The sequence below is a fragment of the Cotesia glomerata genome, linkage group LG3, assembly GCF_020080835.1.
Source record: "Cotesia glomerata isolate CgM1 linkage group LG3, MPM_Cglom_v2.3, whole genome shotgun sequence".
Lineage (NCBI taxonomy): Eukaryota > Metazoa > Arthropoda > Insecta > Hymenoptera > Braconidae > Cotesia > Cotesia glomerata.
In genome coordinates, this window is record NC_058160.1 from 10,043,898 (window position 1) to 10,068,085 (window position 24,188).

Below are 24,188 nucleotides of genomic sequence, written 5' to 3' on the forward strand. Positions count from 1 at the left end.
CTTGGATGATTAAAAGTTTTTATCAAATGTTTTATTGTCTTAAACTGAAAAATATTTAAGTAATTTATCGAGCTTAGCAACTTAAAGAATTGTTGTAATTATTTATTATTGCTTGTACCGTGAGTTAAGCTTTTGCAGAATTTATATTTCTATTATAATTGTTATTATTGAAGCAATTATATGTGCTATGAAAAGATTTTGCGATAATTAAAGAGCTCCTAGAAAAGTCTCTTATATTTTATTGGAAACAGTGGAGAGAGGATCAATAAATTTGCAATAGTAAGCGAGAAATTGGAGAAACAATTTTTAATTGAACGAATTTTTCATTCAATTACATTCAATATCAATTATATTAATAATTTTAATGGATTTGTAAAAAAAAAAATTTTTTTTACCTTTGCAATTCTTGCTCGACTAATTGATAAAATATTCTTCTTTCATCATTACCAGATATGGATCTGCGTCGACGTTTTAAAGTCGAAAAATAATGAGTTGAATTTTGGGGTAGCGGGTATTGAAATTGAAAATTTTGACTGTAGCTGAGTATTCTTCTTCCAGTTAATATTGGCACTGAAATTCCTAAAAGAAACTTTTAAAAAAGAAAAATATTGTACTCTTAAATATTAACTGAAAATATAAAACGATTTTTATAAAAATATTTCGAGGGAATGACAAAGATGTATTCATTGAAAAAACACGAGAATTATTATCGATTTGTCGATAAAAAATGAGTGTTTGATATTTGTATTAAATTTAAATTTGAAAGGTGAATTTTATTGAGGAAAATACAAGGTAATAAAAGAGTTTTTGTCTGTGGATAGTAAAGATGGGGAAATAGAGAGAAAGAGTAATGATGATGTCATGAAAGTACACATAAAGGTAGGTTTATTAAGGGTGTCTCGTATAAGAGAAGAGGAAAGTGCATGTGGATGGCAGCAGAGAGCTTGAGGAGAGATGAGGGATGAGGAATGAGGAATGAGGGTGAAAAGAGGTGAGCGGCCCGAAGGGAGCTAAAATACCAGCGAACGAGAGACAAACACTGAAGGAGAAGTTACCAAGTGCGACAGCGATCCCCCCCCTCCCCGACAAAGAGACCCACCCGGATAGTTGAGAGCAACGACACGACAAATAAAATCCCATATCCAACGGGATGATGTTGAAAAAGGGTATAAAATTACAGTCGCTCGAAAGGTAGACTTGGCTTTTTTTCTTTGGTCAGAGTCGAGCATTTTTTCTATTTTTTTTCTCTCCTACCCTCTCTCTCCGTTCGTACTTCAACTTTTCGAATTTACTATTAAAATGTGTGTCGCATACCCATTTTTATCCTCTGACGATCTGATATTACTCTTACTCACGAAACGAGCTTTCTTATTATTATTATTACTATTACTATTGCTGTTACTTCTTACACTAACCCCCTTTTTTTTTAGACCCGGCTATTTATTATTAAATTCATCATTCCTATGTTAATTTATCCGCTTTTTCATCCTCAACCACTGCAGTACAATTATAAATGTCATTTTTTACGGTAATATTTTTGCCGGTCAAAAAAACGTCCGATTTTAATGTTTGACTATTTTTTTTGCTTTTTTTTGCTGATAAAATTTTTTTCTCAAGCCTCAATATTGAGTCGTAAGGATTTCCAAGTAAATATCAAAGACCCGCGGGCAAAAAGTTGATCCTAAGCAGCCAGAGCTTTTTTCGGAAATCCCAAGCCTGTATCTCTGATGTGTTTTTTTTTTTTTTTTTACCCAACGGCAATAGTAAACAACTCTGATCAATATTTATAATTCTCATTAAATAAATAACCCATTAAATGTTGGGACTTTCAATAAAATATTTAAAAAATAAATAGATAATTATAAATGATAACATTATTAGTTATTAGTTAATACAATCGATAAATTAGATCCATGAATTTGTACATGTAAATATAAATTTATAGATGTTAAATAGATAGAGTGGAATAGTGAGAAGGAATAATGGTTAATTATCGATTAAACCAATGAGGTGCGAGGATGCGGAAGATCGTTACCGGTCTAGCCATTTTGCCCGGGAGACATATCCAGATAATATAATAGAAGCTATTACGAATAAAGTGCTACCTTCAGGCAATAAAAATCCACCGGATCCGTAAATAAAATTCGTCTTTATTCTCGTCTTCAGCTCTCACTTTAACTCACCCGCAATATTGTCTAGCGACGTCGATAAAAAAATACCGCTAAATAAAACAACAAAATTGTAAAGAAAGGAACGTTTTACGTGACAGAAATTTCACCAGCTGATCAATAAATAAGTATTATAAATAAAATAAAAAATCATTGTTGTGATTATTAATTACCTTGTATGCTCCCCCATATGGATAGACAATCGGAAGTGCCGGATAAATTTGTTTTAAATTTGTTTCACTCGCCGTACAATAACTTTTGATGATACTTGAACCGTAATATAGCTCAATAAACAACAAAATAATGACTTTTTTATCAACTCTCCTCCAGTTTAAATACATTTTCTCAACCTCTATTTATCCTGAAGATAATAAATTAATATTAAAAGTATACTCTTGTTTACCTTCGATTTACGGTCACTTTTTAACCAATTTTAGTTTAATAAAAGCTTTAAGGCCAAAGTTTTTATTAAAATTAACTGGAAAGTTGTTAAAAATTACGCGATAAAAATATTATACAATACCTGGGATGAACGTCAAGTAAATACAATTTGGGTGAAGTACTTGAGAGGTGATTCGGCGCAACCGGAATAACTTGAGGCACAATCACCACCAGATCTCCCCAATAGTTCGGCTCGGTGGTACAATTTGTCGATAGACCGGTGGCTTGAATTAACCGTCTCCGGTAAGTCTTCCGATGGTCTGGATACCATAAAAATTCAATAAAATATAATATAATAACGATGTATATCTCTTCGAAATTCATAAATCCAGTGAATATATAATAAATTTAATTTTTCAGTCACACAACATTTTTTAATTGATCCTTCCACGCGATAAATTTATTGGGTCAATAACTTGACCGGTTATTTAGTAACAAAAACACGGATAAAAAATGGCAATTTACGGTAATAAAAAAATTAAAAGATAATTTCAGAATAAAAGCTCATAAACCCAAGAAATAATACGGTCTAACGATAACCTAACGAAGCTTACAGTATAACTTTGACTAACATCATTCATATTCTCTCGTTGACTACACTCTCTACTCTATACAGTGTGCTATAGCTATACACTGTATACTGTGTACTCTGTACCTTATTTCTTCCTGACTAACTCAATATAACAACTTTAATTCTACTCTATTCGTGTATAAGTAAGCAAGCAATAAAGAAAATAAAATCAAGCTAGTAAACTGAAAATCAAGGGTTTAAAAAGTAACCAAATATCTAGAGTTGTTTTATTTTATTTAAAGCATCGAGAAAATTTCTTTATGATAAAAAATTCTTCAAAAGAAAACGAAATTTTATTCATCTCAAAAATGTTTATTTATTTTTATTTAACTTGAATAAGTAATGAAGGATTTACTTTGTTGAGTTTAAGTTTAAACAAAAACTTACGTCAGTAATAAATGAACAACATCTAGGAGAACGTCGGTGTTTACTCGGTTCAATGGAGTTTCTGCAAGCTCGCAAATACTTCTTAAAAGACACTGTCGACCGTCGCTCCAGTTGTACCTGCAAATGGACAAGATCATTTATTTTTTTAATTTATTTTAATAAATATACTTAACTTTATTGCAAGCTCTGCATTATCTTGTTACTCTGAAACAACATTCTCAGCAACTTTGATAATTAATCGCTCCGCAATAATCATAATAAAATACTATCAGTTTACTTAAATTTATAGTGGCTTGATGAATAATTTCATTATTTTAATTAAGATAATCTAGTAAATTTCGGAGGATAATTTAAATAAATCTGAGAAATAATTAATTTGGAAAAAAATTTTTTTTTTGTTAGAATGAATAATTAAGATTTTATATTATAATTTTATATAGACACTGAGTGGCAAATAATTAGTGGCTCATCTTGACGAGACAACGAGCAAGATGACGAGCTGAAAAAGAAGAACAAGAACAAGAAAATGGTGAAGGAGGATGAGGACCGATGACAACAATGACACTGCGACAACGTTTCAGCGACGTCAACTACGCTGTGGATAGGACAAGTAAGATAAAGAGAGTACTTGAGTCTCATTTTATGCTTTTTTTTTTAATACACTTTACCGTAGGTCGTAATAGAAATAAGATAAAACAGTATTACAACAGTACAAGTAGAATGAAATCGATTTTTGAAAATGGACTTTCACTCTAATTTATCCGTACTCGGATTTGATGCAGCAGCCTTACTCGCTGAAACTAAACACTAAATTAATTACGGAGGTGTATGCGTGAAATTGCTTGTAATTTTATCTCGGACGAGGTTCGCCTCCGCTCTGTGGCGACAAAGGGCTGACTAATGAAACCAAATTCTCCTTTTGAATGAAACTAAATAAATTATTTATTTTATCATTTAATAATAAATAAATTTAATTTAATAGAGACAAGTCTTGAAAAGTATTAACTGTTTCTCAAATGTACCTGCTGAAATAGTGTAATTAAATTTCTCTCGGCGTAAATTAATTGGGACACGCTGCAATTTATTCAAGACGGTAGTACTTCACATGCTGCTTTATTCTTTTATTTAATTATACTGTTAATTACTATTAATTATCACCTATCACTTTTAAATATATAATTTCTCATTATTAAAATAAATAATCCATTTTATTGAGCGATTAAATTAATAATTTACGGAGTTGGAAATTTTTTTCTGAAGAATATTTAAATAGAATAATTTTTCATGGAGTTTAAACAAAGAATTTTTTATTCTTTTGATTAAAAATAAATTTTTCATCTTGATTTTAATTATAAATAGTTAGTTTTTTTCGTGTAGTATTCTAAGTGCATTAGTCTTCTTAAGCGTGAAGATAATGACTATATTGGCGTGTGAAAAATAATATAATTGGTGGATACAAATAATATAACTTGAATGTTTTATTTGGTATCGTTTAAATAAATTATTGTATATTATTCAAAAGCATTCAGTAGCAGAAATGGCTGAAATAGCTGGGGATTTTCAGTGGGATTGTCGACACGCAAACGCAGCAGTTAACGTCCGACGTATATAATATAAAATAACGTGGGAAGTGTAGGTTAGAAAATTCGATAATCCACTGCGGTACACTGCAAACGATTTCAATACTCGATTTAATTCAACTAATTTATTTTATTATTATTATTATTTTTACTACATCTATATTTTATATATACTGTAAATAAAATTATTATTATTATTATGTTATATAATCTATATTATCGAGAGAATAAAAAAAATTTTGTGTCCAGGATAGTAATATAATAAAATTGGTTTTCTTAGTGAAATTTAGTGTCATTGCAAAGGTCTCGATTTGAATGTGTGCCTTTTCATGGTTTCATATCATTCTCACCAATAGTCAATTTACGATTATAAGTATTTAGGCTGCATTCTAAAATGCTCTATCTCTAGATACATAATTAATAAATGGCCTTGTATCTCGTGAACTATTGACATTTTTAAAGATATGAGCTCATCCCGATGTTACACTCATCAAGACCTTTCATTTAAGTACCCACATCAATTTTACATATATTAAATATATGTATATATTAAAAATATATCAAAATGCATGTGGGTACTCAAATGAAAGCTCTTGATGAGTGTAACATCAGGATGAGCTTATATCTTTAAAAACATCAACAGTTAAGAAAGTACAGTGCAATTTAACAAAAGTCATTATTTAATAAAGCAAAATTTTATTTATTTATAGTTCATGAGTCATGACAGTCACATAGTTACTGCAAGATTGGTACTAACAATAATAATTAATAATAATAATTCATATATTAAAAATATTTTATTCTTATTATTTTTATTGAAAATAAGATTAAAAAAAAATATACTTACCGATCAAATAAATTTTCAATAGACAAATATATATTATTTAAATTGAAATCATCAGTGTGTCGTGAGGGAATAATACTCGGTGATTGTAATTGAGTTAAATTCCACGGCAGAGCATAGTTAAATTGAAATCCAGCTGAGAAAACAACGTTACCTTTTTTATTAGTAGCCAACAGTGGTACCGATACTCCGATAGTGAACTATAAAAAATAAAAAAAAAAAAGCAAAAAAACTTTTCGTACATCTAGTATATAGATACCACTTCATCAATTCATTGTTTTTAACGAAACGATCGAGTCTTCTATCAGTTGCATGTAAATAAAGACAGGATTATTGAATAATTTTTTTTTATTTATAAACCCCTGAAAATTACAACAACGGAAATCGGTCAATTGATAATTTAATAATTTTTCTCTCTCAAATTAAAATATTTAAACTCAAAAATTGCGTCATAATTCCACTGTATGATTGTTTACACGGTAATTACTATGTATTAATCTATTTAAACATTCATAAATGGTACATTATTACACACCAACTAGAATCTGGGCTGATTGTTTGTTGTTTACATTAAACTTTAATTAAATCTCATTAACTAGTCATTGTCAAATAATAAAGTTTATTAATTATTTAAAATATTAGTTATGCAGATAATAATTAATAAAATAATTCTTACCTGAAAAACTGAGTTTTTAGAAAACAATAGAACCGGAAAATGTTCTTGAGCTATTACTGTAATAAAGTTTAGTTGCAGTAACGAAAATAATGATGACGTGACACGTAACATCTCAAATGAACTGAGGTAAAGAATAACGAGAGAAACGAACAGAAATACACTAAAGTAAAATTAAAAAAAAAAAAGTAAAATAAAAGCTGTTCAAGATGAACAACTCACACGAAATCTTTACTCTTTGCTCAAGTAATTGGAACGTGTGTATCAGCATGGTTAGTCAAAGACTCACTCTTCTCTCGCCATTACGGTTCTGTATATTTTGTAATTATATATATTATTGGAATGGAATAGAAGGTTGTTCTTGCAGCCATTACTGGCTCAGCTGTACCTTTGTGCGAGTCTGAGTAAATCCAAGGTAAAAAGAATTACCACTAATTAAAGATTTACGGATTTAAGATTTAGGGCAGAAACTTTCTTTTATGTTTTAGATTTTATTACATTAATTTCACCTCACTTGACTGCCTTTTTAAGCCCAGCTTGCTGGAAGACATTTTAGAAGCCAATGAAATTTTTAAAAAAATTAATTTAATAACTCCGTTATTAAAACTTGAATTTCTCGAAGTTATTTAATAAAATATTTATTAAATAACACGTTGCCTTTTGCATCAGTTGTTATCAAATTAGCAGAAATAAAAGTAAATAATTTCAAAGTTTCATTCAGTAATTACCTCGAAGTTGCATTTTAATAAAGTTACACAAATAAATTCTCGGTTATAATTTCATAATTAATTAATAAAACTTTCTTACAAATGAAACTTCCATTACTTGTACCAATTTACATCAGTAAATTTTCGTTCTAGCAAGATACTTCTCCAATAAATTACATAAAAGTTCTTTATTGCATCAGCCTACTATTTTCTGTAACTCTGTAACTGTTACGGTAAAAATAATAACACGCGATCTTTAAAAAAAATTCGGAATAAAATGCATTATTTTTTACTAGCAGTTGACACAAGACAGGAAAGAATTAAAGAGCTGGGCGAGGAGTTAAGTTTTGAGTTTCCAACTTTAGAATTAAATGTATATAGACACCGCTGGGATCGTGGTCACGAAATATTTACCCGGTGTGTATATAAAATGGATGACTAAATAGTGGTTTGTGGAGATATAGATATATTTCAGGCAGTGGCAAGTTCCGATAGGTGAATTTCGACAATGTCACAGAGAAATATTAGCGTGTCTTTAAAGTACTTTGGTATGCAAATCTGATAGTACTTGGTAACTCGTACGTCTTTCTTCTAACAATTCGATACCGTATGTCGTTATAGTAATCCTAGTCATATAATAGTGTTGTAGAGAAATAGTTACAGTTGGAGTCACAGTTGTACCTGCTCTGCAGCGACAGCAGAAATAGTACACTAGTGATAGTACAAATAAAGGGTTAGTGCCAGTCACGGGTAAGGGTATTCTATTTTCACCAGTTAGACATATTCTGCTCTTGTTGTATTGCACCTCTAGTATCGCTATTTTTTTTTAGTATTTTATTAAATATTTATTTAATCAATTTTTTATATTAATTTACTTGCTTAATCGGTCTGTACTGAAAAAAAAAAAATAAATAAATAAATAAATTTGAATTAAAACGAAAAATTTATTTAATACAAAATATATTTATTTTTTTTGTGTATATTTTTTTTAATTTAATTTTTTTGATTTAATTGAAGACAACATAATATTATTCACGGCAATTCTATGAAAATTTTCCATTTTTAAAATTCCAAAGTAAGCTTTTCCCTTCTCCAAAATAGGTTGTAGCTGAAAAAATGATAATTTTATAATAAATACACTTAAAATTAAAAAAAAAAAAAAAAAAAAAAAAAAACTCGTACCTTATCCAGTTAAGAATCATTAATAATAAAATGTTTAACAATAGCCGTTGCTTTGATAATAAAGGTTTTTTCTTTCCAGCTGTAAAATCACAAGCGAGTAATAACAATAAATAAAATTAATCAATAATTTCTTACCTCAAATGTTTCTTCTGCTGAAGAAGTATCAAAAAGTCTAAAATAGTATCAACGCCTACAACGCTTTTTTCTGCGATAGTTCTGAACATAAGCACGAGAATATGATTTGATTCGGCCCAATTGCTGTGAAGGACCGATAGCATATATTTATGTAAAATAACTCTATTCGATGAGCATCCTAGAGCCTTTAAAATTTCTATTCGTCTATAATTATGATAGACAAATCATAAATCTTTGAACAATCTGTCCCAGCTTTTTTGATCAGCCTCTCGAATTCCGTTGCAAAAAATATTTTCTATTTTTTTCTTTTCTCTAGATAAGCAATGCTTCTAAATAAATAGAACAATTAGATTTTATTAATGTATCAAAATTTTAAATTTTCAAAAGTTTGGTATCACCTCGAATTCTTTGTGATAATCGGATATTTTTAAAAGCCTGCTGTCATGAATATTAAAAAAATAATCCAGAAATTTTGCCAGTGGAATACGGTGAGTTTCCTGTTGAAGATATTCAGTCAGCTCAAAAACCAAACTGTGATTAACATATCCAAATTCCGCGAACGTCAAAACGTCGTCAATAATTTGTGCTCGGTTAATTGGATGGATTTTATGATAATTTGAAGTTTTGAGGTAATCCAATATCAGATTCCAGTTTTTGTCACTAGATGCCGCTACGGGAATTTCAATTTCATTTGAATCGGGACTGAGCCACCAATTTATCGACGTATCGTCAAAAGTTGGACTGCTGTCATTTGCGCAATTCAGTGGAATCCAAAACTTTTCACTAAAATTTTTGGTTGAAGACGTTGAGAAGCGTTTCTGAGTCACCACAGCGTTACTCGCTGTGTAATTTCTGATGACTGTGACGACAGGGTAGCCGTGAGTGAGAATTTGATTCCCCAAAAATTCCATAAAAGTTACAACGTCAACTTTTAAGACCTCGGAATATTTATTGACGAGATAATTTTTTTCCAAAACTCTGCTGTGGCTTTTTGAAGAAGAAAAAAATACTTTTATTGGGTGAAACTGGAATAGAAGGGGAATAGTACCTTTTGAGTGTTAATTCATGGAGCAATTTCAGAAAATTGGCTTTTCCAACTACGTGCATTACTTTTATTAGCTTAATTGCCACTAAAAATTTAAAAAAATCGATACAAATGATCAAGCGTACACAAAAATAAAAAATTCATGAAATTTTGCTTACATTCATTCGAATCAATGACTTGATAAATAATTTTATCGATTACATGCTCTGGTTCATTAGTCTAGAATTTATATTCACTAATTAGAAAATATATGATGTAAAATTTTGAATAATTAACAATCGCATTATAACCTGATCGGCTGTCGCTAGAATCAAATAGTTAATTAACCCGTATTGAAGAAAATACTCATTTCCTATGTTTGAATGAAGAGCGGATACCACTGCATGCAGATAGAAAAGGCTATTTGTTGAGCAAATTGATTTATCGAAGTAAAATTTGAATGATATTCAACGTAGGAAAATTTTTCTGAACTGAAATAATAAAATTCAATGAATTTTTGACTAAGTAAAGAAAAATTTTAAATTTACTTGGCAACAATAATTCCGTAGCTGAAAAATGGATCGATTAACGGAAAATCAATGCCGTGTAGAAGGACAAAATAAAATTTTTTAATTACTGTGTCACCATCGATTATTCCGGTGATATTCTTCATGGCCTTCCAAATTTTCCCGCCGATAATTGACAAATTTTTGTGATTGTTTCCAACATTCTTCAAAGTCCACACACGGTATTCTTCGTCGTAGTAAGTTGAGCACTCGAGGTTCCCGATAATTAAATTTAATTGCCGGGTTAATAAAAGCGGAGTTTTATCGAAAGTCGTCCAAACATTTTTAAAACCTTCGTTAGAGGCTATTATTGAATTATACTGGGTATTAGATAGCGCGGTAAAGCCGCGATGGTGTTGGACAGATAATTCTAAAGTTACTTTTGTCGGCTCGTCTTCAAGCAAACATGGAAAAATTTTACTTGCATCTTGATTAGATTTTATATTCGTCAATAGTAACCATCTGTTAGATTTTTATTAAAAATAATTTAACAATTATTTTCTCACTTGAAAATTTTATAAAGAAAAATAAAGACTTACTGTTTTCCTTTGAAACGATCTCGGTAAGTCACGTAAATGAATGTTTCTAATTTATTTTTACTTATGAGACCGCGATATGTGATTTCCAAAGTATAGTTCCCTTTTGTTAATGTTTCATTAAATCTTATAAACAATAAATTTTGTTTTTCATCGATTAAAAAGTTACAAGAATAAAATTTAGCTTTAGAATTTATTAAAGCAATATCATCTTTTATTTCAAGACTTTTCGAGTGTAGTACGAATGAATTATTCATGCTGGCTTTGATTTCTATGTCAGTATGCACTTTACCGTTGAAAGTTAAATTATTTTTATCTCGTACATTGGGTGTAAGATTTATCTTGTAATTTAGTGGTCTAATATTATCAAAATAATTATCGGCAACAATTGATGATATTAAAATTTTGTAGGTAATAATTTTAAGGAAATTTTTTATCAACATTGTTGCCTATTGGTAGAAAAAAAGAGGTAATTAGAATATTATTTTCTGCTAATAAAATATATACTTACTGTACTTGAAAGAATCTTTCGTAAAACTAAATTTTTTTCTGAATGACTTCACTATCTTTTTCAATTTATAAAAGTAAAACAGGTACGTTGTCAAAAATTAAATTTATTTTATTTATTTATAGCGTAAGATATCAAAATACCTAATTTGGATGACAATTAAGCGGTGGTATTTATATGCTTTTATGTCGTTGGTTACTGAGTAAATATAAATTAAATTATCGACGTGAATTTTACTTTACACAGTAAAAAATTTTGCGTCGTTTAACACTTTTTTGTTATGATTTATCAGAATAAATGTTAAATTTACACATAAATTTTTAACGCTAAGTTCTTTGACGCAATGATGCAAAATTTTTTACTGTGTATTATAAACATTTAAAAAAAAATATTTATACAAAATAATTAAATAATACTTATTATAAAAAGTAAAAATAACTTTATTAAAGAATTAATTTGTTGTTTCAAAATATGTTTTCAATTCATCTAATTTTTCTTCGATTTTGGAAACGGAATTTTTACTTGCATGTTCATCCATGAACGCAAAACGATTCAATTGAATACGGCTGTACTGAGTTCTCACTCGATTAAACTAAAAATTATTAGAATAACAAGTATGAAACACTTCAATATGTACATTTTCGAGTATTAACAAAATTAGTACATATTTTTTCCACTTGATCTTCAGTCCTCATGGAGAAACGAACTGCCTGGCAACCCTCATACACGATATTTGCTTGAAATAAAGGTCTGAAAAGTTAAAAACATAAATTTGGAACACAGAATGATAGAATTCCACTCAAAAAATACTGACTGTCCATTATCTTTAGTGGGTTTGGATTCCAAAACGTCCAATATAGCATCAACGCCTTTTTCATTCAACAGAACAATATTTTTGAACCAAGAAACTGGATTTATGTCAGATGGAACTTTCTTTGGGACCCAAATTATAAATTTTTTGAGCAATTCAAAGCTTGGAGTGCAAGACAGAGCATTGAGAAGGTTTTCTTCCTTATTGGTTTCCCATTTAAGCATACCGTACATATCAATTTTTTTATTTTCTGGGCTCTGCAAATTTAATTGATATCTATCCCACAATTTGTTCCAAGTATCCTCGTCCGCAAAACAAATTCCACTTTTGAGAATTACATCTTTCATATCAGCTGAAATTCTTTAATAAAAACAATTAGAAAAAAATAAATAATAATAATAGCAATAATAATAAATATCAATTACGGATATTTATCAAGATCTTCAAGCTAATTTTTGAGTTTTGTAAGCGCATAATTTCCACAGGCACTCGAGCCAAAGATGCATCTTAAGCTCACCAAAGAAATTCTCAAAAGTCTAGTGGTGAAATCATCATTAGCTTCTTCGGTCAGCAAAATATGTTTTTCCAACTCATCAGTCACCTCCAAAACGTATTTCTGAATCAAATAAAACCAACAAGGTTATTGTTATTTCAATACAAGGAATCATGAATCATATATTAATCGTAAAATATCACCTTGAAATTATCAAAGTACGGAGAACCACGTAGAGGTGATTCATTATACAGCTGCTCAATGTAATGGAGGAATGCCGTCCAAGGGGCAAATTCTGTTTCACGAGAGAGATACTTTGCCAGCTCAAAGGGTACAGAGTAGTCCAGGAATCTCCAATCTATATATATATATATATATATATATATATATAGCTGCTGCATATATGCTATATATATATATATATAGCATATATATATATATATATATATATATATATATATATAAGAGATTTCCACGTACATAGTCACTCATCACGATATCTCTGGAACTATAAGACCTAGAGACTTGAAATTTGGTAGGAATATTTCTTTCGCCGAGTAGAGGTCAGCTAAGAACGGATTTTACGAAATTCCACCCACAAGGGGGGTTGCGGGCGCGTTAACAATGAAAAATTCGCGTTTTTAAACTATAGCTCCTATCGACTCCGAATTTAGTAGGAATCTTCTGTAAGAGATGTAGAAATAATCTATAAACAAATATTACGATATCTTTCCCCACAGAGAGTTGCGGGGGTGAGTTTTAACAATGAAAATTTTCAATTGTCAAGCTATAGCTCCTACAAACTAAATTTTGTAGGAATTTTCCGTAAGAGATGTAAAAATAATTCATGAATGAATTTTACAATATCCCACCCCACAGGGGGTTGCGGGGGTGGATATCAACAACGAAAATTTTTAATTTTCAAACTATAGCTCCTACAGACTCTAAATTAGGTAGAAATTTTCTATAAGAGATGTAGAAATAATATATGAATGAATTTTAAGATAGCTCACCTCGCAGGAGTTTGCGGGGGTGGGTGTTAACAATTAAAATTTTGAATTTCCAAGCTATAGCTCCTATAAACTCCAAATTTATTAGAAATCTTCTATATGTGATATAAAAATGATCTAAGAACGGATTTTACAACGAATCAACTCCAATAATGATCGTGGGAGTGGGTGTTTAGAGATCATCTCAAAATGGATTTCAATGAAGTCTACTTTCGATAGGAATTGCAGAAATGGCTGTTAAAATCTAAAATTTTCATTTTCAAACTGTAACTTCTAAAGACTCCGAATTCGGTGACAATCTTCGTGTATGATATTAAGTTCAGCTAAGAATGAATTTTATCACAATTCAACCCCAAAAGGGATCGCGGGGGCGTTAATAATGAAAAATTTTCGTTTGTAAAATATAGCTCTTATAGACTCCAAATTTAGTAAGAATCTTCTATATTTGATGTAGAAATAATTTAAGAGCAGATTTTACGACGAATCACCCCCATTAAAGATTGCGGGAGTGGGTGTTGACAATAAAAAATCTTAATTTCTGAAATATAGCTTCTAAAACCTGTGACTTTGATATGAATCTTTTATTTGTTATGTAGAGATCATCTCAAAACGGATTTCAATAAATTCTTCTTCTGACAGGGATTGCGGGGGTGGGTGTTAGAATTTCAAATTTTCATTTTAAACTGTAACTTCTACAAACTCGAAATTAGGAAGGAATCTTTTATTTGTCATGAGGAGATCATGTCAAAGCGGATTCCAAAAAATGCTACTTCCGATAGGGATTTCGGGGGTGGGTGTTAAAATCTAAAATTTTAATTTCCAAACTGTAAATTCTGCAGACTCTAAATTTGATAGGAATCTTTGTGTATGATATCAAGTTCAGCTAAAAATGGATTTTCTCGAATTTTAAACCCAAAAGGGATTGCGGGGGCGTTAACAATGGAAATTTCTCATTTCCAATCAATAGTTTTTATGGACTCGAAGTTTTGTTGGAATCTTTTATTTATAATGTAGAAATCATCTCGAAAAGGATTTTACAAAATTCCTCCCCAACATAGAGTGACAATTGTCAAAAAAATCATATTCTTCAAATACAGTTCCTACAGATATAAAATTTGATAGAATCTCAAGAGAAACGCGCAATTACCGGGATGGCCTCCAAAGTCAGCGGATTAAATATTTTGCTTTCTTAATAATTATATTTTCTTAAAACAATCGTCTCTTTGGCAGCGGCAAATAAGTCATTGTAAGGTTTTCAAAATTTAACATTACATGTAGCTATTCAGTCAATAGACTAAGAATTTTACATACATTTTATTTTTGCGGATCATATAACCAATAAATTGTTCTTATTACGGGATCGCGGGAATGTAACAGATTAAAATCAATGCATGTTCTAAACACTTGAAATATGGAAAAAAAATTTGGCTACTTATTATGAGAAAATTCGTAAAAACCATGTACAAATAATTTTCTATGAATAATTGATGTCACGGAGGAACTTTTAATTAACGGCAAAATAAGTCGCACTTTAAGCTAGAAAGATTTCAACGACAATCATGAGACCTGCAATTACTTTAACTGAAACCTTCAATGCTCATTTCAAATTTTTTTCTTCATATCAAATAATATTCATTTTTGGAAGAAAGCCACAGGAATGTTATAATGATTGCACATTAAAAGTTACACTGAATTTTAGCTAGAATAATTACATGGATAAAAGATACAGGCCAATCCGATGAAATTTGGAATCTGTGCAAGTCAAAACAATACTCCAATTGAATTTCAATTCTAGATCTAAAAATACAATTCTATAGAGTGCCCAGTGGAGCGGGCGGGTAACAGCTAGTCGGCAATATTGAATGCATCGTTAATTAGCTGGATACGATTGAAGATATGAATTTTTGAATAATTATCAGAATTCAGGTATTTAACAATCATCTTCCAATTTTTTTCGTCATAAGTAACTCGATAGGTACTTAAAATATTAAATAGTAAATCTCCACTCTCATTGATGAAAAATTTTTATCAATTTTATACCAAAGTGCTGTTTATTGACGATTATCCATTGATCAACAGAAACCGTCACAGGAATTTCAGTCTTCATAAAGTCTCCGTCATACCACTGAGTAACCGAATTATCTTCAAAATCAAGCTCTTGTTCATTCGCCCAATTTAAAGGTACCCAATATCTCCAATTGGACTCAGGATCATGTAAAAAACGAGCCTGGGTAACAACTGCTTTGTTTGCTTCATAATTACGAGTGACAGTGAGAGTAGGAAAGGAGCTGAATCGGTTCCAATTATCCAATACTTTCTCTATAAATTCTTTCTGATCGCCAGCTGCATTCCCCTACGTTGGCCTATATTAATAGGATGGGTGGTGTTCGTTATGCTAGTCTTCACGAGCTAGCTTGTGAGTTCTGGAACTGGTGTGAGGATCATCAGTTGTGGGTATGCGTCACGTATATTCCTTCAGAGGCAAACGTGGAAGCTGATTTCTCGTCTAGAATTGATAACTCCGATACGGAATAGGAGTTAGCAGATTATGCATTTGAGAAGATTGTCAGAACGTTTAACGATCTGGAGATCGACCTATTTGCTTCTCGGATTAGTGCCAAATGTGTAGTCTATTGTTCTTGGAAAAGAGACCCGGGATCTTTTGCGTTTGATGCGTTTACAATTAATTGGTCTGACTAGGTATTTTATGCTTTTCTTCCTTTCTCTATAATTACTAAAGTAATTAAAAAAATTAAGGATGACAAAGCTGAAGGCATCTTAGTGAAACCCTATTGGCCCACTCAGGTTTGGTTTCCAGCCTTCAAAAAGTTGATCGTAGGTGAATGGCTTAAGTTTGAAGCAAGTTCTAATCAATTGGTCTCCCTTTGCAGGTCACGTCAACACCCTCTGGCAAAAAACTTACCCTGGTTGCCACCAGGTTATCAGCCAGGCATTGATAATTAAAGAAACGCCAAAAGAGGCAATTGAAGTCTCTTTGGCTTCTCTAGCAAAATCTACGTTAAAACAGTACAACGGTACGCTAAAATCTTGGTGGCAATGAAATGTGGAGGGTGATGAAGATCCATACGTCGTATCAGCAAAAAAGATTTTAAAATTTTTGTCAAATAAGTTCAATAATGGCAGTGGCTATAGTACGCTAAACTCTGCCAGAGCTGCGCTGTCATTGATATCTGGCGAAGATATAACTAATAATCGTCTAATAAGTCGATTCATAAAGGGATCCTCAAAAATTCGGCCAAGTTATCCTAAATACGAGTCCACATGGGATGTTGATCCGGTATTACGAAAATTAGCAACGTGGTTTCCGCTGAGTGATTTATCTTTGAAAAAATTAACGGAGAAACTCGCGGTTCTCTTAGCTCTGGGCACGGCCCATCGTTGCCAAACTCTGGCTTTAATCGTCATCTCAAATATCATCACTGTGGATGATAGGATTGAGATACCTATCCCGGATAGAATAAAAACATATCGACCAGGTGCTCCACAACCAGTGTTGAAAATCCCTTTTTTCCTCGAAAAACCGGATCTGTGCATTGCGAAAACTTTAAACCATTATTTGACTGCGACTAAAGATCTTCGAGATAATACCAAGTCACTTTTTATCTCTTTTCAAAAGCCTCACAAGGCTGTTAAGAGTGAAACAATTGCCCGTTGGATACGGTCAACGCTGGGAGAGTTAAGAGTTGATCAAAGATTCACAGCGCACTCCACGCGCCACGCGTCAACTTCTAAGGCCTATGGGAGAGGCGTTCCTATTGAAGAGATCAAAAAAGTAGCTGGTTGGTCCCGAGAATCGACAGTTTTCGCCAAGTTTTATCACCAACCTATAACTTCCAAAAATAATAACTTTGCCAAAGCGGTGTTATCACCAAGTATTCCTGAGTGATTTCATCCCTAATTCAATAAGTTATTTAAGATAACTATCGTTCAAATTAATAAATTTTTATTTTACGTTGTATTATTAATAAAACATTTTAACTATAAAAATGTTGCTCTAAATAGGTACCTTCGTAATCTCGAAGTGCGAGACACAAAGGATAATTGTAAGATCTTACGAGCCGGCCGAAGGCCGGCGAAGTTTGATCTAAATTATCTGAGTGTCTCGCACGAGAGATTCCCACCCAATTATTGTCTAATCCCCCAGCCCTTTCAGGTAAAATAAAAATTCTAACAGCTTTATACAAATGAATAAACAGCAACGAGGCGGTGTCACGATAGGCGATTGGCGCGGTACTTTTGTTTTTAATTGCTCTAAAATTGTGGTCCAAGACATGAAAGTAGTGATACTACCTTCGTAATCTCTCGTGCGAGACACTCAGATAATTTAGATCAAACTTCGCCGGCCTTCGGCCGGCTCGTAAGATCTTGCAATTCTACCCAAAAAACACTTAATCTTCATTTTCTTTAGTAGGTTTGGATTCCAAAACGTCCAATATAGCATCAACGCCTTTTTCGTTCAACAGATTAATATTTTAGAACCAGAAACGTGGAATTATGTCAGCAAAAACTTTTTCTGGGACCCACATTATGAATTTTTTGAGTAATTCAAAGTTTGGAGTGCAAGAAAGAGCATTAAGAATGTTTTCTTCTTTATTGGTTTGCCATCTTTCCATACGGTCCATATCAATTTTTTTATTTTCTGGGCTTTGCAAATTTAATTGATATCTATCCCACAATTTGTCCCTAGTATCCTCGTCCGCAAAACGAATTCCACTTTTGAGAATTACATCTTTCATATCAGCTGAAATTCTTTAATAAAAACGATTAGAAAAAAATAAATAACAATAATAATAAGTAATACTTGCGGATATTTATCAGGATCTTTGAACCAGTTTTTGAGTTTTGTAAGCGCATAATTTCCACAGGCACTCGAGCCAAAGATGCATCTTACACTCACCAAAGAAATTCTCAAAAGTCTAGTGGTGAAATCATCATTAGCTTCATCGGCAAGCAAAATACGTTTTTCCAACTCATCAGTCACCACCAAAACGTATTTCTAAATCAAATAAAACCAACAAGGTTATTATTTCAAAATAAGAAACCATGAATCATATATTAACAGTGAAATATCACCTTGAAATTATCACAGTACGGGGAAACACGTAGAGGGGATTCACTATACAGCTGCTCGATGTAATGGAGGAATGCCGTCCAAGGGGCAAATTCTGTTTCACGAGAGAGATACTTTGCCAGCTCAAACGGTATAGAGTAGTCCAGGAATCCCCAATCGGCAATAGTAAATGCATCATTAATTAGCTGGATACGATTGAAGATATGAATTTTGGAATAATTATCTGAATTCAGGTATTTAACAATCATCTTCCAATTTTTTTCGTCATAAGTAACTCGATAGGTACCTAAAATATTAAATAGTAAATCTCCACTCTCATTGATAAAAAATTTTTATCAATTTTATACCAAAGTGCTGTTTATTGACGATTATCCACCGATCAGCAGGAACTGTCACAGGAATTTCAGTCTTCATAAGGCCTCCGTCGAACCACTGACTAACCGAAGTATCTTCAAAATCAAGCTCTTGTTCATTTGCCCAGTTTAGAGGAAACCAATAACGATGGGACTTTAGACCAGGAAAAAATCGAGGCTCAGTAACAACTGCTTTGCTTGCGTCATAATCATGAGTGACAGCAAGAGTAGGAACGGAGATAAATTCACACCAAGAATCCAATATGTTTTCTATAGGTTCTTTTTTATCTCCAGCTGCATTCATAATTTCATCTCTTAATTGACTTATCATGGTATCTTTAGGACCACTGTAAAAAATTATTATAAGAATTAATTAATGTAATTATCCCACAAATTAATCGATTTCATACTTGTTCAATATGAAATTCCTCAAGACTTTCCGGAAATTTTTTTCCGTGAGGTTACCATTTTTAAAGCTGCCTGGGCTTTTTTGATGGCATTTAGAGCTGATGGCCGACTGAATCCGGAGGATGAGAAGGTAAGGCCTAAATATTCGTAGGTATACGACGTCTACCACTTGGTCCTTGAAGATAAGTTTAAGTTGCTGGGCAGTCGACCAGCTTTACGGCAACATACAATTTTGGTTTTAGTCACATATACCAGTAGTTTATTGGCTTGTCAGTATTGGTGAAGGAGGTCCAGTTTTTTATTTAAATCCTTTTCGGAGCTGCTTAGTATAGCCAGGTCATCCGCATAAAAATAGGAGTAAATCAATTGTTCCATCGATGTTTATTCCCTCGCAGCCATTTTCTCTCAGAAAATCTTCCAGGTCTGCGATAAAAAGTACAAAAAGTAAAGGACTTAAAATTTCTCCTTGTAGCACACCTTCTGATGACTGAAACTTACGCATGAGTTCGTTGTTACTTTTAACAGAGAAACTGGCCGTGTTGTAAATATTTCTAAGTATCCTTATGACTTTAGGGCTAACTCCGAGCTTGAATAGCTTTAACCAAAGAAGCTTGTGATTCAGCGAATCAAATGCTCTTTTAAAATCCACAAATAAGACAAACAACCGGGCTTTATTTTGATGCAGTCGGCACTGGGTGGCTGATAAAAGGCTAAAGAGGTTATCCATGCAACTTTTTTTCTTTTGAAAGCCAACTTGGGATTCCGGTATGATGTTAGCCGTTTTGGGCCAGTTCTCTAGTCTTTTATTGAGCATAGAAGTAAACAATTTGGCTAGATGATTTATAAGCGCAATTCCACGGTAATTGGAGGGGTCTGACTTGCTACCTTTTTTATGAAGCATCGTGATTGTGGATGTGAACCAGTCTTCAGGTATCTTTTCAGTCTCGAACACTTTATTAAAAAGACAGAGAGTGTACAATCTCCAGTTTTGGGGCATTGATTTGTAAAATTCGTTCTGAATTTTATCTGGACCAGGTGATTTTTTTACTTTGCACTGATTGATGGCCGTATTAAGCTCTTCTATGGTGAATTCCGTATCCAGCAGTGGGTCGAATACACCAAAGAACGTCACATATTCCCAGTCTTTCGGTGGCGTATGTTTGGAATAGAAGTTCTCCCATGTATTGATGTCGATTGGATTAGCATATGGTATGGCTTTTTTCCTGAAGCATCTAGCTGCACTCCAGAATTCGGCAGAATTTTTTATATTGGCTAAGCTGTCCAGGCATTTATTGTTGAACTGACGCTTCTTAGACTTGACAAGAGCTTTGTAATTTTTCCTCGCGTCGAGTTATTGGTTTTTGGAGTTACCCTGAAAGTTGTCGTTTCTGAGCTGTTTGAAGAGGCATTTGAGATTACTTTTGGCAGCTTTGCAAGTATCTTCATACCAAGGCTGTGTTTTCTTCACAAATCTTGCGGGTTTTACTTCTCTGGAGAGCCCTGAAAGGATGGCAGTGTGTTTAATAGCTTTTTGGAGATTTTGACTAAGTTCTGTTACAGAATGATGAGCGAAATCGGCACAGGTTCTAGTAGAGTTGCGCAAGTGGGCTTTGTAAACGTCTTTTTGGTCGAATGACCAGGTAAAAATTGTTTTACCCGGTGATTCACTATTGTTAGGTATTGTAGTGGTGTCATCTATAATTGGCGAGTAGATTTGTAAAAAGAGCGGCAAGTGGTCTGAATCATTTTCGTAGTGCAGTACTTCCAAGTCAATAATTAGCTCCAAAGATTGAATATTAGCAATTACAAAGTCGATAATGCTATTACTTTTGCCGATAAATGTAATTTCACCTGGAGTGTTACTTGGAGTTCTGACATTAATAAAGTGCATTGAATTGTTTTGTAAAAAGGCGTGCAGTTTCTGTCTCCTGACATCGACTTTCTGATCTCTTGAGCTCCTCAGCTCTGAGAGGTACTAACCTCTACTGAGAGGCACTAGCCTAGGACGAGGTCTTCTGGCATGTTGTCCAAGTTCCCGACATGGGCGTTGAAGTCTCCGGTGAAGATAACTGGTAAGTGGCCAAAAGTATCATTAATTCCATCGGTAGTTTGTTGAAGGAGATCAAGTGAAGCTACCATGCTGCGCGATGGTCTTATATAAATACAGGCTAGAACAAAAGAAAATACACCAGCAGAAACCTGAACAAAGAGCCAACTGTCAGAGGAGTCAATTATCTTTAAATCCAGATTCTGTTTGGCAATAATTGCGATTCCATCACTTGCACGACCCATACTTTTTTCTCTAATTGTTGGAGATGAGAAGACGGTGTATTCATGCCATTCTGGAGGAAGGAGGATATCATTGGTCGCCCAGGTTGCACAGATGCAGAAAATGTCGATTTTTTTAGAGCATTAATTTTTGAACAAGTTTTTTATGCCTGTAACGTTCCAAGACAAGATGTTTAGTTTTTTGGAAATCTAATTTCTTTGCGGCTGGACCCTCAAGGCATTGTTGATAACCTTGTCCTTCAGGCTCAATGAATCCTTTTCCAGGTCCCAAGTATAGCACTTATTTTCTGTGTACAGACGGCTCCCGATAACTTTGGGAGTCTTTCCTGCATTACGTATGTCCGTTGCTGCTTCTTTAATTTTTTTGGTGCAGTATAAAGCTCGTTTGGTAAGGTCATGATTAATAGATATAGTATCATTTTTTAGGACTCTTGCTTTGGTGGCCATTACTGTCTCTTTGGCGTTTAAATTGGTGAATTTAATTCTGGCGATTTTGTGTGCATGGTTTATGTGCGTGGCGCTTTCAATGGCATTTGAAAGGTTGAAGTTCTTATTGAAGAACTTATTTGTATCAGACAAGAGATTTTATTCAGTCCAGGAATGATTTTTAACTACAATATATAATTGTTTAGAGAGTTTCTCTTGTTGATGTATTATGTCTTCAAGCTGTTTGATTTTACGTTTGGTATCTTCAAAGGATGGAGAGTTATCGTGATTCACCAGCGAGTTTTGGCTTGCTTTCATAGCTGCCATTTCTGCTTCCAACTTAGTCTGTCTATCTGCAATTTTGATTATTTGTTCGGTAAGTTCTTCTCTGATTTGTTCAATCGCAGCTTCACTCCTTAGTTGGCTAGCTTGGATTTGACTTTCGAGTTTACGTGTGCTCTCTCTGATCTGTTCTGATAGTTTATCGAACATGGAATTGATAGTTAGACCTTCTCTCACCATACTATAAAAAGTATCCTCAGTTGTGTCAGTTAGAGGGTGAACTACAGCTGGGGATTGTACGGCTGATGTATTCTGGTTGACAGATTTGGGCGGTGAATTTGGTCGGCTTTTGTGTATCTTTTTATGTTGTTGGGAATTCTCCTCCAGTTCAGGCCACGGGTTCTCAGGATCAGAGTCCTCCGACCTTTTCCTCTTGAAGAAATCCTCACTGTTGCAATTTGAGCTCGCTCTGTCACGAGTAAAAGTCAGATGTTTGGGCAACCTGCCTTTGTGTTTTGACTTTTCGGTAGTGACGGCCGCTTGTTGTTTACAAACAGATGATGACAGGGCCTTGTTAATAGGTACACATTCACTCTCAGAGATGGCGGCACTGATTCCTTGAGACAGAGTTTCAGGCTCCGGGGATTCTTCGCTCATCCTAACCCCAAATACAGCTCGAGATGATACAATTTAATTTTATTAAATAAAGGCACAAGTATTACGCAAATTAGAATGTTTAGTTAAGAGTTTAATATTTTCACTAATTGATTTTAGTATTTCACAGTACCCAGAGTATAGAAAACTAGGATTATTTTTGTGATTTGTACGAGCACTGCTTACGCACGTCTGTTCACGATAAGGTGTCACGTGATTCCCCTATTTTACTTAATTAATATTTGATGATAATAATTCATAATAACATAATCGGCGTTTTTTCTTTCCTTGTCCTCGTGCTTGTAAGTTTATAAAAGCAGCGCAGTATTTGATTTCTCTAAACGTTCTGCGCACTAACATTCAATGCTATTCTATTCTAGACCATCTACTAGGCGAAAAAATAGGTTTTTTTTATGGCGCGTATTTTTGTAAGCCCTTAACTATTTTTATTTTTTTCCTAAAATCAATAATTACATTTACTTGTTCCTTATTTATAAATCTTGAGTGCTGAAGCTTCAGATAAATTATCAATGACTTGAAGGTAAAACAATTTTCTTTTTAAATAATTGAGTTTCAATCTCTTACATGAAAATTATTAATTACAAGAGTGAAATTAATCATTAAAGTAAAATTCATACCGAAGAATGTTTTGGAATTGATGATAATATGGATAATAATAATAATAATTTTAATATTGATAATGATAATGAAGGTACTCGAGTATTTCAATTAAAATGAGAACTGTTTAAATGGATGTATAGATACAGTAATATCCATTTAGGGAGTTTTAGTTCTACGTCGACTTGGATCTTTTTCCTTTGCTTTTATCTATCGTCGTAGCGTTCTCCATTCGATTAGCCTGCTGGGATATTCATTAAACTCGGCGCACTCAAACCGTTTAAATTCCAAAAGGCTTTCTTTTATTTTTTCCAATAAACCGTACTAGAATTTCCAATAGAAGTTTAGTATAAAAAAAAAATAAATAAAAAATGAGTTACATCTTTTTGATTTTATTAGTCATAAAATAAATTTATTTTTTATTACAAAT

The 24,188-nt window shown here is 32.7% G+C and overlaps 4 protein-coding genes and 1 long non-coding RNA gene across 5 annotated transcripts; all 5 read right to left on the minus strand.

Moving 5' to 3' along the window:
- Window positions 1-2,401: 2,401 nt before the first annotated feature.
- On the minus strand, window positions 2,402-6,967 carry LOC123260540. The gene is made up of 6 exons (XM_044721684.1): window positions 6,954-6,967; window positions 6,668-6,827; window positions 5,995-6,191; window positions 3,568-3,684; window positions 2,692-2,869; window positions 2,402-2,529 (listed from the first exon to the last, which is right to left on the minus strand). The coding sequence occupies exons 1-5, from the start codon at window positions 6,965-6,967 to the stop codon at window positions 2,704-2,706; spliced, it is 654 nt and encodes a 217-aa protein (XP_044577619.1). The 3' UTR covers window positions 2,402-2,529; window positions 2,692-2,703.
- A 1,472-nt stretch (window positions 6,968-8,439) lies between these two features.
- Window positions 8,440-8,821, minus strand: LOC123260393. Its single transcript, XR_006508454.1, has 3 exons — window positions 8,689-8,821; window positions 8,554-8,632; window positions 8,440-8,479 (listed from the first exon to the last, which is right to left on the minus strand). It is a non-coding gene; the product is annotated as an uncharacterized LOC123260393 (long non-coding RNA).
- A 1,435-nt stretch (window positions 8,822-10,256) lies between these two features.
- Window positions 10,257-11,217, minus strand: LOC123260541. Its single transcript, XM_044721685.1, has 2 exons — window positions 10,818-11,217; window positions 10,257-10,740 (listed from the first exon to the last, which is right to left on the minus strand). Exons 1-2 carry the CDS (start codon window positions 11,069-11,071, stop codon window positions 10,257-10,259), a joined length of 738 nt encoding a protein of 245 aa, XP_044577620.1. The 5' UTR covers window positions 11,072-11,217.
- A 527-nt stretch (window positions 11,218-11,744) lies between these two features.
- LOC123260391 lies at window positions 11,745-12,978 on the minus strand. The gene is made up of 5 exons (XM_044721464.1): window positions 12,830-12,978; window positions 12,559-12,749; window positions 12,137-12,493; window positions 11,991-12,072; window positions 11,745-11,914 (listed from the first exon to the last, which is right to left on the minus strand). The coding sequence occupies exons 3-5, from the start codon at window positions 12,478-12,480 to the stop codon at window positions 11,774-11,776; spliced, it is 567 nt and encodes a 188-aa protein (XP_044577399.1). The 5' UTR covers window positions 12,481-12,493; window positions 12,559-12,749; window positions 12,830-12,978; the 3' UTR covers window positions 11,745-11,773.
- A 139-nt stretch (window positions 12,979-13,117) lies between these two features.
- LOC123260387 (aminopeptidase N-like) lies at window positions 13,118-19,529 on the minus strand. Its single transcript, XM_044721459.1, has 7 exons — window positions 19,492-19,529; window positions 19,076-19,428; window positions 18,731-19,014; window positions 18,463-18,653; window positions 18,046-18,406; window positions 16,994-17,000; window positions 13,118-13,128 (listed from the first exon to the last, which is right to left on the minus strand). Exons 2-5 carry the CDS (start codon window positions 19,410-19,412, stop codon window positions 18,130-18,132), a joined length of 1,089 nt encoding a protein of 362 aa, XP_044577394.1. The 5' UTR covers window positions 19,413-19,428; window positions 19,492-19,529; the 3' UTR covers window positions 13,118-13,128; window positions 16,994-17,000; window positions 18,046-18,129.
- Between the last annotated feature and the right edge of the window lie 4,659 nt (window positions 19,530-24,188).

Bases quoted from the DNA above. Each gene is read 5' to 3' on its own strand.
- LOC123260540 (XM_044721684.1), bottom strand. The intron at 6,192-6,667 runs GTAAGAATTATT...TATTTTTTATAG, and splicing joins CTAAAAACTCAGTTTTTCAG to TTCACTATCGGAGTATCGGT. The intron at 2,870-3,567 runs GTAAGTTTTTGT...TATGGTATCCAG, and splicing joins GTTGTTCATTTATTACTGAC to ACCATCGGAAGACTTACCGG.
- LOC123260541 (XM_044721685.1), bottom strand. From the start codon at position 11,071: ATGAATAATTCATTCGTACTACACTCGAAAAGTCTTGAAATAAAAGAT. The intron at 10,741-10,817 runs GTAAGTCTTTAT...AAAATCTAACAG, and splicing joins GATCGTTTCAAAGGAAAACA to ATGGTTACTATTGACGAATA.
- LOC123260391 (XM_044721464.1), bottom strand. From the start codon at position 12,480: ATGAAAGATGTAATTCTCAAAAGTGGAATTTGTTTTGCGGACGAGGAT. The intron at 12,073-12,136 runs GTCAGTATTTTT...TTAACTTTTCAG, and splicing joins CCCACTAAAGATAATGGACA to ACCTTTATTTCAAGCAAATA. The intron at 11,915-11,990 runs ATATGTACTAAT...AATAATTTTTAG, and splicing joins CTGAAGATCAAGTGGAAAAA to TTTAATCGAGTGAGAACTCA.
- LOC123260387 (XM_044721459.1), bottom strand. From the start codon at position 19,412: ATGATAAGTCAATTAAGAGATGAAATTATGAATGCAGCTGGAGATAAA. The intron at 19,015-19,075 runs GTATAAAATTGA...TTAATATTTTAG, and splicing joins CGTCAATAAACAGCACTTTG to GTACCTATCGAGTTACTTAT. The intron at 18,654-18,730 runs GTGATATTTCAC...TATTTGATTTAG, and splicing joins CGTACTGTGATAATTTCAAG to AAATACGTTTTGGTGGTGAC.